Genomic DNA, 17,393 nt, shown 5'->3' with positions numbered 1-17,393 from the left:
ATGAGATGTAACAATTTGGTGTCAGAATATTAATTTTCCTGTTTTTGAAACGTTGACGTAGTTTACTGTGTTTTTCATATACATTTTGTGTTGTGCAATTGAAATAAGTAGAAAAATTCAAACGATAAAAATAAAATATTTCAATAAGTTTTTAATTATCATAAAAATGGAAATATTTCTGATTAAAACTTTTGAAAAAAACTCAAAACTTTAAACTTTACGTTTTAATTGCAAATTATATGTTTTTTGTTGTATATTATATTCATTTTTTTAACCGAACACTAACAACGTGACACAAGTGACAAAATTCAGTTTCTGTTTAGTCTCGTTATCTCAGTACTAGTATTACAGCTTGAATGTAGTGAATTTGACTCAATTGATTTGGGATTTTAAAATAATACTGAATAAATATGGGTTTTGTCTTAACATTTTTAAGTATTTTTTTTAATGAGTACGATATACCTTCGGAACCGATAAAGTTTATTTTTGAAATGCTGTTGATTGTACTGTGTGGCATTCCAAAAATTATCGGAGCAACCATTTCGTATGTTTATTTTCCACCAGAACCGAAAAATGTCGAAGGAAAATTAATTTTGGTATGTAAATACAACCATAATCTCTCATTGTAATATATAAAATATACAAATCACCAACTCTGCAAAAAATATTTGTACGTTTTAACGATTACCGATTTTTAAATCCAAACGTGAAATACAAAATATTTTTAATTAATAAATTAAAGTTGATAAAAAAAAACTAAGCTATAGTTTATTTTGGTATGTACACTTCGTTCCGTAAATAAAATAACCAACTAAACCAAAGTGTGTGTTATATTGTGTAATTTGCAATGGTTAAATATAGATTTAGAGAAACGAAAAAATGTTCATTTTAGAACGGTGGATTTTACATTTTCAATTAGTAATAACTGTCTACTAAAAAATCGAGTCCATGTGATACTATTAAAAAGTAGTTTTTTATTTTATCAGTAGTTTTGCTTACCGAGAAATCGTACACACAACCGTTTAAGAAATTAAGAAGTTTGCTTGCCTAAAATCAAACTGCTCTCGAATTTTTTTTTAATGTGATGATTGTTTATTGCATACAAATGTAATGCCACAAAACCAATAACGTAACTACCTCTGCTAGGGGTTCACCCGTTTCTTTTATATTTTGATATCATAAATATATTTAAAACAATAGTTATTCGATAAATACTATTCTAGCATCATTATTGGGCCATAATAAACGAACGATCCGTTACGTTTGGTCTCTGCATTTTAATTTAAAAAAAAACAAACTACATCACAAGAGAAAACGGTTTAGAGTTTCATAACGTACACTTTTTGCTGTCCATACTAAACACGCTCAGTGGCTATTTTCGTGTTATTTTGTTTAGCAATGATACTATTATATACTATATCGTTAGGGATGACGTTATAATAATATCGCTAAATGTATTCAGAAATAATACCGAGTAACGGTGCCTATAATTTACGTTCTAGATTACAGGGACCGCCCGGGGAAACGGCCGTGAGCTGGCCATACAATTTCACAGGTTGGGGGCGAAAATTGCGTGCGTTGATAAGGACGAAGTGGGCAATAATGAAACGGTCGATCGGATCAAGGCGGAAGGCGGCCAAGCGGTGGGATTTAAAGTGAATATTACCGACAAGGAGCAGGTAATGATGATGCACGCGGCCGTGAGAGATCAAATGGGTCCCGTAGACATTCTCGTTAACAATGCCGCCGTTGTCGAGACGACATTGTTCGCCAATCCGGAAGCCGACGACACCATATCGGAAATAGTCAACACGAATTTACTGGGTCAAATTTGGGTACGCACCTCTATGGTTTTACTATTATTATATTACTCACTTTTACGGATAGGCATATATACCTCTACTACACAACACGAGGGTTTGTGTGCACTCGTTTAATTTTCGTTCCTCTTGACCGGCGAGTTATGAAAAATTGTTTATTCAGAACGTCGTGGAAAGATTATTGTTTGCACGAAGAATAAAATCTTGAATGGAACACAAATATTACCTATCGTTTTGTTTACTGAACATCAAGACGTGTGGAAACTCCACGCACGCTCACTGTTTAACTTGGTAACTGTTTTCACAGGTAATCAGGGAAATACTTCCATCGATGTTGGAAAGGAACAGTGGCCATATCGTTACAATATCATCGATGACGTCATTTAAAGGGCTGCCTTTACTTTTTACTTATTCTGCGACAAAATTTGCTCTAACTGGTAAGCTGCACGTGTTCACTTCGTATTACAATATGATGTATAAAACAGGCCGATGTCAGACTTTTAATAAATGACAGAAATTAGATTGAGTCGCCCGTAAACATTAATTAAACTAAACGATGTAATTTAAAATAAAAATTTAAAGGCAACATTAAAATAAATATTTTTCAATGGTTTTTAATAATGTCTGAAATTAAAATGAATGCGTTTATCTATATATCGATATTTCTTCTTTTTGTTGCACTTTTAACTTATTAGTACCCATTTGTTGTGACAGGTATGATGGAAAGTTTAACTAAAGAACTTAAATTAATGAAATCAGACGTGATTACTACAACGGCTTGTCCGTATTTTATCGCAAACTGTCCGGACAAATCAAAAAGACGAATATTGAGGTACCCGTAATATGATCTAGTAAGATTTTATCGATTGCGTAAAATGCATTTATAAATATTTTTTACTGTTTAGACTTCCAGAATTACCAATCGAAGATGCTTGCGCAATGATAATCGAAGGAATATTACGTAATGAACGAGTTTTTACGATTCCAGATTATGACTTTTACGCGCTGCCATTTATAAAGTAAATATAACCATTTTACAGTTCGAAATTCGTGTTGAATACGTGAAAATATGTTTGTTTTATAGTTTTGGAAATAGGCAAGACAAAATACACGAACGTACTAAGTATTCTATTCGTAGAGTATTATAACCTGATGTGAAAAACTAAAATGGCTATTTTGTTTTTAGTGTTTTTTTTTTTTTTACTCATAATATGATAAAAAAAAGTAATTCGATATAAAATGTATTGAACTATATTTTATGGTTTTTAGGTTTTTACCTGAAGATTTGCAAGAAATGGTTGAAGACTTCGTGTATTCAAACATCGAACCAACGCCGGACGAAGAAAAAGTCATACAAAAATATACAAAATTCGCGGAGATGAACAAACCACAGGTCATTTTGAACATTTATGTTTTTAAAATTATGAAAACCACGCACTACTTGTGATAAAATTCACTGTAACTTTTCTCAAAATGGGGGTGAAAAAAAAATTATGCTCCTTGGTTTTTTTTTCAACCGATTACATGCAGATTAAAACTATCTGTTTGGTACTACATTTTAAGGGGAAAACTTATAAATGATGGCAATTACAGGGCTCCCGTTTTTCCTTATGTACAGTTATATTTTATAAAATAAGATAGGTAGTTAACATTAAAAACTCGAAGAACGATTAAAACGATAAGCTATTTCGTCTTGGTGGTTATTTCATAATCAAAATTATAAAAGAAAAATGTATAGGTACGCACATTATAATATTTCATTTAAATTGTTTCAACTGCCATACATATACACCAGTATAAACATAATAATATGTTTAATATGTATTATTTATATTTAAATATTTATAATAGATAATAATATTATGTGGGCAACAGTAAAAATATAACTTATTGATTGATTATTCAAAAGTTTTAGACGTTTTTGAAAGAATCTATTTTGCATTCAAATAAATCGTTAAATTAAGAATAGTAATGCTCCTACAATCTTGTTTTTTATGATCATTTGTACGTCGTATTTAATATTACTGATTTTTTTAATTATTTAAATTTAATTATTATAATATCGTAAAGGTTAAATTTGAAAATACTTTATGAAAATTGAATGACATTTGAATCTTTATGAATTATATAAAAATGTAAAATGGTGGGATGAGATATATGTTTTTTTGTCGAATCTCAATCCAGTGACATGCATTATTTATTACTGCTCCCAAAGGTTTTGCACTTGACTTTTTTATGTTTTCGTATATTTTTTTTTATCCGCAGACTGTTCGATACAATTTCTAATTTTGTTTTGTCAGTTGTAAAAAATATCGACGGACTAAACCGTTAAATTTGGAACACAAATTTATATATAATTTTAATTCCAATGTTATAAATTGCCATAAACTATTTAAAAGTTTTGTAAACAATGTTTGGTTTGTTTACCATACCAGTTTAGTTAAAGTAAACCATACAATATTTTTTAGATAATTTATTGTAATCATTTAAATGCAACTACAGACATTAAACTTAAAAACAATGTATTTTTGAGTTTTATTGCTAGGTACCTAACCTTGCTAGCTATTTAGTATCATTGAAAATCTGAATAATTAAATTTTCATAGCTTACAATTAAAAATCATAAACTAAATATCTTTAAAAAATAATTACTATAATTATTTATTATGCGCTATAATAACTGATACACATTATTATATTATTTTCAGATATCAATGTTTGCACCATGTTTAAAAATGGGCAGCGTACTAGATTAATTTGTAGAAATATATTATAATATCATTTTTATTGTTTAAAAATATTATATTTTAAAGGATGTTCGATAAAAATATTGGTAAATAATAGTTCTTAGTTTAAGCTTTAAACCAATTTTACATTATAATGTGTACGTATGGGTTTATACATTTTTGTTAAAAATAATATATTCATTTATACGATACTATGTATTTTAGTAAGTATAATAATTGTATATTATATTATGTACATCTACGATATTTTGTATGTTTATGTTTAATTTGGTAGGCTCGGTAAAATTTCAAAATCTATCAAAAAGTTAAAATGATAAATAAAACACACTTATTATTAGAAAATATATTTTTATATGAATCATTATTTAGCATAAACTTAGTAACGAGACAAATTTAATCAAGAAAAATATTGCCTTCGGCCAGTATAATAATAAAGAAAGTTTAAAAAGAAATATTATATAATGCATGTAGTAATTAGTTTTTATAACATAATTACTGCATGTGATAATATCGGTTTTGTACATTATCACTCATAACCTGAAAAATAACTATTTTCATATTGATCAGCTATGTATAAGCACTTTGATGATAAACTCGCCAAGTGTATCGTTGAAGTTGGTGTTATTATTAAATTGGAGTACTTTTTAATTTTCATATTGAACGACACGAGTGTGAATATAATATTTTACTCATACCTATAAACAGACGTTTTAAAAATAATCACTGACGAGTGATTAAAAATATAAAGAATGTATTATAGTTTGTAATACTATCCTCAAAATGCAATATTAAATCAACGAACCATTATTATAAACAATATATACGTTTTATAATAATACTTTAACTTAATGAAAATTAAATTAAACGAATGAGTTTAACTTACAATGGAGTATAATATAATACTATTTTTTTTAACGTAGGTGCATACGACGTTTACATGATGACGTGGTGTGCACTAGCCACTAACACAATATTCAATGGGTTTAAGTCTGTGATAATTACGTTTTAAAAACAATAGGGTTTAGTTTTAGTGGCTTAGTCGTGTCGTTCGAAAATACTTGTTACCTTCCCGAAGTCTCCACAGTATATACTATTATTATAATATACTTTTTTTTTATCCATAATACAGTACGTTTTAGAACAATATACCTGCAGTTGATTATATTATAATATAATGTCATATCAAACTATATAGGGTTTGCATACGCCCGAGTACCTCCATTATTTATCTGTCGAAATTATATTATATACCTACGTATTTTTGCAGAATAATGATAATATTATATTTGAGCCAACGAGTCATCGACAGCTGCAGCTGCATCGTAATAATTTTAGTAACACATTTTATTATTATTTTATCGACACTTATCGACGTCGTATTGTCATTATTTTTATTATAATGAGTGTTCTACTGTTAAAGCGGCGTGCTATATTATTATGATAATGTTATTATCGAACATCGAACGGAACACGGATGCCGACAATTATTATTATAACACGCAAGTATCAGTTTAATATTTTTAATACATTCGCAGACGATTGAAGGAATAACGAACTGGTGTGGAGAAAAAAATTACATCGTATATGGGATGAAGAAGATGTTGAGTCTAGACCTATAGAGAGTACTTGTGTTATAATATTATGATTACCGCGGCTGCATGCAAGGCAGACACTCGCGGTTGTTTTATTATGACATATATTTTTTTAATTGGTTAGAAATTTAAAATTCTAACGATCCTTTAAAGCATAATAATATTCATGCGCGCATTTAATCGGGAGACATTTCAGTAGGATTATAGGTAGATAACTATATATTATAACGGATGAAAACTATAAAATCCACCGTACTTCCAAAAGCATATAAATTATAATATTAAACTGTATACATTTATCGTGTTTTGGTATTTACTTATCTCGATCGATGATCGATCTGGTCTTGAATCATATTGGGCATACAAGTTAAGACTGCATTTACAATCAATGGACCATTTATCTTAAATGACGTGTGCGCATACAAAAACATGTTTATCTTACGCCGATTTATATCGAAATTCATTATCGTCATGCTCGGAATATTGATTAGCATATTAATACTATATTGTTGCGACGGACGACAGTGTGGTGTCCTGGATTTCAATGCGAATTTGTAGTTTTTCTAAGCCCGGACAGCGCAAGAAATTTGTAACGCGCCCACTATTTTTCTTTTCGTTAATCGTTTGACGATTTTAATGTCGTAAACGTTTAACGGATTAAATCAGCGTTCGTTACGTTACGAAAAAATTGCAATGTACCTACATAATATGTTAATGACGAGTATAATATATCATGTTATAATTTTGTCATCCGGATACGCCACACAACCTGCAGTAGTGGAGGTTTAGCGGGGGCAAAGAGTGCCTCCCCCCACAAAAAAAAGGTATGTGTAAGTACGCAATGCCTCTGATGGTCATTATATATTATAGTCGTCGAAACATTTATTATAAATCACATATCATTTAGGTATAAAATGTAGTGTGTATAGCACATAAAATTATATACTTCTCATCGTGTGCCCATCGACGGAAAAAGTGAGATTTGAACGTGTAGATTATATGTTTTGCGATCTCCACCCCTCGGTACTCGTCAAGAATCTTCCCCGTGCCCGGCGACACCGTGGCAAGAACAAATTTACACGCGGACTGCCATCATATCGCACGTCTTCGTCGTCGAAATCCGAGTGTGTCGGAAGCTTGGAAAAACGTAGAGAGGGAGAGAGACACAGACAACTATCGTTTTTTTTTTCGTTCGTTCGTTCGTTCGGCAAAAATAAAAAACGACGTCTCGAAAAATTAATCAAGTATAACGTCAACATTGAACCGCGGCTTGTGTTATTGTATACACGGCTCGTACAACAACTATACAATAACCATTGTACGCCAGGGCCTGCACTACGGACACCATTATATTATGGTGCTTATATACGTTACCTACGGTAGTTGTTTGCGTGAAAAGGAGGAACGGAATACATAAAAACGGGTGAGGGGGGGGAGAAGAAGAAGAATCGGGTCCGCGCACAACGGTCCGTGGCAGCTGCGGATTCGACTCGGCCCTCGTACGGGACAGACGGAATTTTTTTTCTTTTTCTGTCGGAGCGTCCCGCGCGGTGTACCCATTGTGGCGCGGAGGACCGACAGCATCACCGCGACGGAAAAGGGATGATGGCGAACACGGGGGGTGGGGGTTAATTTTTTTTCCCAGAACCTTTTCATACGCGCGGGTGTGTGTGCGCGTCATGTAAGCGATCGTCCGAGTGTGAATAAATTCGGATTTTCGAGCAATGATCAATGGGCTCGTCGGGGTCGGTCGCCGGTGCAGCGATGGATTTAAAGAGAGGAATATTGAAGAAAAGAAGTAGAAAACCTCGAGCATATAGTGGTAGTGTGCACGACCCACACGTCGGTCGTCGGTAAAGGTACACATACACACACACACACACGCACACACACACACACAATCTCACACGCATTCGGTCACGTCTATATATAGGCGCGACCGACACGGATTTGGCCGTTTTCACTCTCTTTTCGGGGTGCCGGGCATTATATTATACTATATTGTACGGTGTGTGTACCTACATACCCACATATGTGATGCGCGTGTGCACAAAACATAATATTTTATACGTGGGGTATACTTGTACACGTATTATATGTTATACGAAACGACGCGCGGTGATCCGTGTGTACTGTGTAGGTATATGATATTATATGTGTTAGGACTCGGAAGATTAACCGAAAAAAAAAAATACTTGAATGCGAAGAAAATCCTCTGCTGCGTTACCATGCTCGGCGGTGTCCTGCTACCTACCACTCGGCGGCCTGTTATGGATGTTAGCCACGCGTGTTATGATATAGTAATATCATATGTTATTGCGAACCACGCGGAGACGATAATATTATAATATGTTTTCACAGCTCCTGCTCGGCGGCCGTCACGGGCCGATTCGGCACGGTCGACAACACGTCGTATTTTAACGAACAAAAACGCCGACCCACCGCCGTGTGCGATTTCCACCGCGACCGTTTGCGAGGATAAATATTTGGGCGAACGTAATAGGTACGCGTTGTTTTATTATTATTATTATTATTATTATTTCCGGTTTTTCGATCTTAAACCGCGGTGGCGGTACCGCGGCAACACTGGTAGTCGTAATATTATGTAAATCGACAAACTTCGCACGCGACGACCTACGGTCTTGACTAATGCTGTGAGGGGCAGGCGAGCGTGTGTTCAGTGCATGGGTGTAGTACATAATGTTACGGAATAATATAATATCTGAAGCTGTTTTTTTTTTTTTTCTTTCAGTTCTCGCAATTATTATTCCAACGATCGCGTTTAATTACTATCGTAACACCAGCTACACGTCAGGCTATAATATTATGAATTATTTATTATTATTTTTGTCAAACGCCCAAATTTATTGGGCGAAACGCGACGAAACGCGATGGAAATATCTCCACGTTTGATAGTCGTGCATAATATTGCAATATTATTATGTTTGTACAAACGTAATCTGTTCGCACACTCGTTTTTCTTATAATTACACAGAGACAGTTAAAATTTAGATTGATCGAGATTACGGACGATATTATTATTATTATTATTATGTTTATGTTTATGTTTATTTATGTATGTATACAAACGCATTAATTATGTATATACGCGCTCTCATATTATTATATATTTTATAGCAACAATGTAAAATGTATTCGCAAATATAATTATTATAATAATTTTACTACGACAACGCAGTGTTGGTAAATATAATGTTGAACAATCAAACACACAACAATAAATGCAGTGCTGATGATAAACTACTGTGATAATTAATAAAAAAAAAAATGATTGTTCCGTTTAATATTTTAAATGACCACAGACTTTAATATTTAATAACAATAACGAACATCCGTATCTATATAGGTACTTGTATTTACACTGTTTATATTGACTGTGCGTGTGAAAGATTTAATTAAATTTAATATAATGGTGAAACAATTGTTTACTTTAGACGAGTTATCGTATTATGAACTAAATTGTATAAATAAATTCAAATATGACATCATCCCGACATGAATATAACCGGGTTGTACAATAATTATTATTATGTTATTTTACATTGATATATTCATTTGCATTATTAAAATAGGTATAATAAATTACCATAAATGATAATATTATATATTTTTTAATTCAACATTTTCTGTTGAATCGTCGCATGAATATTAATATCATAACATTTACTCTACCGGTATGGTATGAAAACTAAAATGGAATAAATATAGATATACAATTAATATGCGGTGGGTATTTAAATTTTTTTTTTAATTTTGAACAAATATTTAGTTTGATTTGACATTAAAGTCGGCGTGAATTACTAAAGAATAGAAATGTATTGTTTTAAAAATTAAAAATAATCGTTGGTGAATTTATATTATTTAATATTGTTATAATGATATACATAATACTCTGGATGGTACTGGATCGCGTAAAAGCGTAAGTACATTAATAATTTCTCGAGTACCTATACCTATAGCAGGGCGTGTCAAATTAGGCACAAATGGTCTCTCAATACAAACTGACCATTGGCGGTTTTGGTGTGTGTGAGTTGTGCGCTCACCCGACTATTCGTCGAAAAATCGACGATATTTTGACGTTTTAAAATATTCCATTTACAACGAACTACTTTCGTAAAATAATGTTTATTCTTAATATTGAAATAATTATTCTTTTGAACAGTATTTATTATCACTAATGTTTGAACACTGAAATAATACTCGCTATGACTCTGCTATGGCGTATATCGTACTATGGAAATATCGCTTGTATATTGTATTAAAGTATCGTTTGCTAATATTTTTCAATTACTTGTATACATTTTTCCGTGGAATATAAAATATCAGCAATTTTTTTTCAAATCATTAAGAATTTTGACTCATATAGAATACGTGTCATGTACTTTGAAAGGCATTATCGTTAAGTACCTCGGTGCTTATGACCAAAAGAAAGTATCAATGATTTAATATATTTACGCACGCTTGACACAATAGTGTTGTAAAATGTCATGAGGCTATGACCAAAGGTCACAGTAAAGTTAGGGACAAAGTTAGTTCAATAAATGCCCACCTTTCAAGTTTCAACTACCCTTTTCCCAAAATGCAATTCGTATTACCTATGTCAGATAATACAGCTAAATAAAAAACTTCTATGTTTTACTGAACTATTTTGTTTCTTTTAAAGTGTTTTATATAAGAAAACACTTTAGTGGATATTCGAATAATTATATAATGATATTTTATAGTATTGGCAACCTTGCAAATATAATATTATTATTTTTAATATCAACCAACAAAAATGGTTTAAAATTGTTTTGTTATAATTATAACTCAATAACATAAAATAATAATGTTGAAGCGAATCTGTCTAATTAATGCTTATAAAATACAGTTTTTAAACATAGTAGAAGTGCTCGATAAAAACCAAACCACCACAAAAGTTATAAACATTTTAAACATCACAAACATTATTAAAACATTGCAAATATAATATTTAACAGAAAAAAATTTAATTTTATAATTTGTTTATAAAATGTTTATGAAAAAAAAAAAACGCCTATGTATAAAAACTCAAAGGCAGGCTAATAACCTAGTATGCTGTTGAAGCCTTCATTCTTTAATGAATAAAAAAAATACAGATTTGTCTAGGTACCTTCTTTACTTTATACAAAAACATTGTATGGACAATACTTGTATTTTTCTTATATTATCTCGGTTTTATATTACTCGTATAATATAAATAATATGTGTCACGTGAAAAAATATTTATACAGTAATATTATATTATATTCTACAATACCTGCGATATTAGTTTTGTCTATTTTTAATTGGTTTCGTGTTCAGTTTCACGACTTCTCATTAATTAACCGGTATAATAGCCATGGAAACAACAGCTATTTAAACATGCGCAACTTCGAACGATCCAAAAACGACTTAATGCAAAATCGTGATCCAAAAACTCTACAATGTTGCGTGACGTGATGATAATAATAGTCTTTTGTTATTTATATGGCGTTCATTAGAGAGATATAAAAACAATTATTTTATATCTAGGTAGGTAGGTAGTTGTTAATTAAATAAAATAATGTGTTAATAATTTAACAATAAAGTATGGTGTTTAATACGCGTTTCGTAATCCAAAAAAACGTTTCGACCAAATTAAGGATTTCCCGAATTGTTAAAAACGTAAAATGTATTCAATATACTACACCGACGTCCTACACAGTGTAAATGGTATGTAAATGAACATTTTATCCAATTTCACTTCAATCTAATATTCAGTCTTCAATTTATATTTTTTTTAAAGCCTTTAAACGATCTCAATGATCAAATTAACGAACATAATATTGGAGCACTAACGTCGAACCATTAAATGTACATAATAAAACGTGTTTATCTTTAGTGAACATTTAATAGTGTACTGCAGCAGTGTACAGGGGTAATTTATTTGAGACGTTCGATATTTAGCGGATGGATATTGCGTTTTCTATTATCTTAACAACTATCGCAGAAGTGAGTCATATCAAATATTCATTTTACTATTGAGTTTAGTACATCGGTCTAACATAAACCGTCGCGGTGGTTGCTTGCTATCAAAATTGTTTATTTTATTTTATACAATCATAAAATACCAATAAATATATTTTTCTGGTGAAACTAATGTTTCAAAATACAGCGAAAACAGATGTGCTCGTAGTATATAGTATATACATAGTATATATATAATATACCTACTGGTAATTTGTGTAGGTTTTTGAAAATCCAACGAAAATTTTAAACAAATTTCGTTTAGGGTGTTTAGAACTTGGTTGGGTTAGTTTAGTAGAAATTGAAATAAAAATTGACTTGGTGATTTTTGGTGATTATTTAGTTTTTAAAAAGTCTTTTTGATGTCAAGTAAGTTTCATTGAATATTTCGTATTTACTATTTAGTGATTGAAATAAAAAACAATCTTCTAGAACAAAATAATTAAGATTAAATAATATTTTATTTGATATACTTGAAAAAAAACTTTTGAATTGCACTTAGCTGCTTTAAATTTCAAAGGCTGTACCAGTTGTTACGCATTGTTTTCATGAAAAGTTTCAATAAATAAAAAAAAAGTTATTTTTTAGAAATTAATTCAAAAGAAAAATTACATAATATACATTTTGTTACAGAATTGTGGCTCTTTAAAAACTCGGTTTTTTTGTTATTATGAATTCATAAAAACAATGAAAATAAAATTCTTTAAAAAATTAGGTTATGACATAATATTTATGTTTTATGTAGTTTTTGGTGGTAATATTTAAAGAATTTTCAAATACTGTTTCAAATTTTATGATACGATAAATCAATACGTGCAAATACTCGTATTTATGAAAATATAACGAGAAATAATATAGGTATATATTTGAAACTGTATTGACGATATAATTGCAATCTTACCTATTTTAGGTTAATTCATTTTTTTTTAAATTTTAAATCATTATATATATCATAAAAAATATTTTACATATTTTATTTACATGATTATCTATCCCTTTTAAGCTAATAGCTTGTGCCAGAGATGGAGAGAAGTACATTAATAATTTTGAGTTATAATTTTCATTTAAAATAAATTTAAACGAACACATTTTTAACTTATTCAAGTACCCAATACCTACGAATCTTAATTTTAAATGTATATATTGTCTATTATTGTATTACATATATAATAAAAAATATCAGTAATGAGAAGGACCTAGTGCCAACAGGAACGGAGTGCTGGAACGAGTTCTTTTTTTAGGAACGAAGCATGGAACTATGGTTTTTTAAAAAATAATTAAAATAGAAAATTACCGAATTATTTTTTTTTTTGAAGAACGTGAACGAAATTTATATAGTTCCTTTGACATATTAAAACATATTTTAAATTGTAATATAGTTTTCTTTGTTTCTACGCGTTAATAAGTTAGAAGTTATTTTTAGTTGGTTTACTTTTAATTCATTGGTCGTTATTTTTACCTAAAACTATAAATAAAAAATGTATTATTCTAAAACCGCATTTATCAATAACTTGGTTAAAAAGGAATGATAATTGGAACGAGTTATTATTCTTAGGAACTGAATTTGGAGCGTGTTCTTATGTTAGAAATTGACGGGGAACGGAACGAGATTCTTCTAAAATTGAACTTTCCCAACACTGATATAAATTATATTATTATATACACGTAGTGTTATTATGGATATAGATTTTATAGCTAATTATTTTAATGGGTTTTAACTCTGCCAAATTATAAAATCATTTCTTTTACTATGCATCATTAGACAATACGGTTCAGTAAAAATGTTACTAAAAAAAAAAATACACAAAACACTATAATAAATAACTTATACAATCCGCCCTTATGTCTAAAATTGCATAAAAGATTTTAGGATTAACGAATGATATTAATCTGAGATGATTTCACAATTATTCGGAAGTTAAATATTTACATTCATTTATCTCATTTCTTAGTTCCTGCTTATTGTTAATCGTATAATTTCACTTCAGTCAATGAAAACGAAATAAACATTCCCCGATTGAGTGATTTTCATAACAAACATAATTTGACCCAAAAAGAATCCTTCAACATTGTGCTCTTCAATTTTGTTACGAATATACTACTACACTAAGTTAATTTTAATGAATCCACTGAAATTAAATAAAGAATTTTATCATTTGGTAACTGAATAAATCCAAGTATAGATAAATTATTCTTTCTTTTAATTATAATAATAATTTCAATTTCAAATTGCAAAATAATATGATATTCATGTTGTAATTTAATTTAAATAATCATTGAGTTTATTATTTTAAGTATTTTTAATTTCTACTAACGAAACTATAATATTTTTAATTAAAAATTATTAGTAAAATAATTTAAATATATTATTTATACAAAATTCTTTTTTATAAATGTTGGCCTTTCTATTTATAAATAGAAAAATAAGCACCCCACTCGAACGGTTTTCAAACTATATAATTACGAAAGAAAATGATGATGAACATCGAAACAGTATACAGAAAGTTTTGTGTAAAACGTAATTGGGTGACTTGATTAAGTACCTACTTGTCTAGCTCTATATTCGAGAAATGTTGTTGGATGGCTTATTGTAAAATATTGAGGCACGGTTTTTAATACAAAATAAATAATTTAATAGGTATTATAAGGTTAGGTACCTTTACATTATACAATTATTTTCGATTAACCTTATTTTTATGACATAATAAACATTTAGATGATAATATCTGAAATGCATACAGAAATACGACGAGGCCATAAAACGCGAGATAACGAAATTTAAGTAACATACAAACGAAATCAGATAGAGATAATTTAGGAAATGATTCTAAATTAAATCAACTACCTACCTAATAAAAAAAAAAAATTTAAATCAACATCAGCTCTTGTTTTTATGATACAATATTATTCGAAATACATAAATTATAAATGATCAATGTACTCTATTTATATATATATAATATATATGGACTACTTTAAAGTACCTACCTAAGTTTTTATTATATGTGTTGATTTTTTTTATTATTTTATAATGAACTATGCCGGGGAAGGCTGTACATACATAATATTATACAATACTCGCGTGTAAAAACACAGGTATACCTAAACATATATAACTGTATATTAGGCATTATCGGTACGAATATTCAACGTTTTAAGTACGCGAATTCGGTTTGTTGACAGGTGTCGGTAACCGGCCGGGATCGCTGATCTCGTATAATCAGTCCAAAAAATCTGAATTACCCGGCCATTGCGGGACATAAAAAATAAATATCAAATACAGCATACACAGTATATACCTATAATGGATTAACAGCGAATATAAACAAAGAATAAATTATGATAGCCGGTAAAGATTAATATCAACCATAAATGTTTATCGATGTGGAACATGGAGTATGGAGGGAAAAAAACTGTACAACTGCTTCCGTATAATATTATATAGATACAGGTATATAGGCAGACTGTTTTTAAAACGCGCAATTGCTGGCATTTTTCATTTCTATTTTTTCTTTGCGTCTCTAAAAGAAAAAAAAAGTCATCAACAGTTTTAGCATTCTCGATACTATTTTTGTACGGTCTGAGTTGCAAAAAAAAAAATACATTATATTCAGTATTCCAGTCAACTTTTATAAGAGACAATTTTCCCCTCTAATTTTATACAACATAAATCTAATCATAAGGATTTCATACAGAATCCATTTTGTTTACCTATTTTATTCCTTATAGACATTGAGTGATGGCCGTTTGTCACACTGGTGTTTTGGAATCGAATGTGTACGCCTATATATATATATATTGTGTGTGTTTGTCCGTGAGCGTGTGTGTAACTACATAGTATGTTACAACATCAATCAATGTGTCTAAAATGTTGTTCTTAACTTCTTCTTTATTTATTTTGTTATTCCGTGCTAAAAACAAATTTAACATTACAGGTTTTATAAAATGAAAACATTTTATTTCGAAATATTAATAATTTATAGTCACATTTTGTCAAATAGTTTTAAATAATAAGACGCTATATTATTATTAGGTAGGTACCTACCTAGTATACCTATAATATCGCCAGCCACTTCAATCGAAAGTGTTATTAGTGTTATTCTTAAAAATGACTAATGAAAAATAATAATTATAGATTCTTATTCATATAATTAAATTCAATATAATAACTAATTGAGAAAATTAAACTTTGAATGTTTTATGTGAATAACTACTTTATTGTAAGTGTCATAATGATAAACATTTTTTCTAATTTATTGATTTATTTCCATAACCATAACCATTTTATAATCGGCTCGCGTTATTTTTTACATGTAAATACCTACGTTTACTTGGTTATAAATTATAGAAAAAAAAAATAGTTTCGTGTATTCATAATATTATGTAAATGTATAAAATAGTTGTGCATAAGAGTTTTAAAAATAAAATCGATTTATCTGTATATAAAAATAAATCAACATTAAAAAGTTTAAAATTGACAATAACCAAGCAAGAAAAAGTTTACAAAGTGAACACTAATTGGCTGTAAATAAAAAATAAAACGCAACCTTGCTAAATGAAACAAAGTATCGTAAGCTAACTAATTATAAAATTCAATTCAAAGTTTGACGTAAATAGGTAGTTATAATGGGTTCCGATCTATTATTTAATCTGTTGGATTTTTATTTATTTTTTTTTTTATTCAATAATCAGTATAGATTTGAAAGAAGAAATGGTTTTTTATTTTATTCTGTACAATGCACGGAGAATTTATTACAAACGTTTTTAAAGAAGATAATACCCCGCAGGCAAAATTTAATACAAAATATCTTTATCTCAAATGCTGAACGCGAGTAGAATTTACTATTTTTGACTTAGAACGGAACATAATTTATTATATTCCTTCAGAACGAATTATAAACGCGGTTTGTAAAATGAAAGCATATTATATTTTTATATTAAAAATATAAAACATCTTATCTATTCGTGAAATATAAATAAACTATTCAGATAAATAGGCAATATTGACAGTAAAGTTGCTAACTGTTAGTAGGTACATACGATATCATAATATCTAAAAGGTACCTACGTGATCCGCAGTCAATAGTTATACAGTAGGATAATAATAATAATAATAATAATACAATAAATTGCATGATTCGTTAAATTGTTTTTGTTTAAATAAATCTAATATAACGTTTTTGGTTTTATGAAATATTTAATAGTTTA

General features: G+C 29.5%; 1 protein-coding gene across 1 annotated transcript; it reads left to right on the top strand.

Moving 5' to 3' along the window:
* The first annotated feature begins 52 nt into the window (after nucleotides 1–52).
* On the top strand, nucleotides 53–4,909 carry LOC132944905 (17-beta-hydroxysteroid dehydrogenase 13-like). Its single transcript, XM_061014453.1, has 7 exons — nucleotides 53–596; nucleotides 1,503–1,835; nucleotides 2,128–2,257; nucleotides 2,535–2,652; nucleotides 2,726–2,839; nucleotides 3,090–3,213; nucleotides 4,528–4,909. The coding sequence occupies exons 1-7, from the start codon at nucleotides 411–413 to the stop codon at nucleotides 4,573–4,575; spliced, it is 1,053 nt and encodes a 350-aa protein (XP_060870436.1). The 5' UTR covers nucleotides 53–410; the 3' UTR covers nucleotides 4,576–4,909.
* Nucleotides 4,910–17,393: the final 12,484 nt, after the last annotated feature.

This window comes from Metopolophium dirhodum, chromosome 5, assembly GCF_019925205.1.
Source record: "Metopolophium dirhodum isolate CAU chromosome 5, ASM1992520v1, whole genome shotgun sequence".
In the NCBI taxonomy this organism is placed as follows: Eukaryota; Metazoa; Arthropoda; class Insecta; order Hemiptera; family Aphididae; genus Metopolophium; species Metopolophium dirhodum.
Note: the sequence above shows the minus strand (reverse complement) of the source record. Positions and strands in the feature narration are given on the sequence as shown.

Excerpts from the sequence above, each read along its gene's own strand:
- LOC132944905 (XM_061014453.1), top strand. The coding sequence starts at position 411 with ATGGGTTTTGTCTTAACATTTTTAAGTATTTTTTTTAATGAGTACGAT. Across the intron at positions 2,258-2,534 it reads GACAAAATTTGCTCTAACTG|GTATGATGGAAAGTTTAACT; the intron begins GTAAGCTGCACG and ends TTGTTGTGACAG. Across the intron at positions 3,214-4,527 it reads CGGAGATGAACAAACCACAG|ATATCAATGTTTGCACCATG; the intron begins GTCATTTTGAAC and ends TATTATTTTCAG.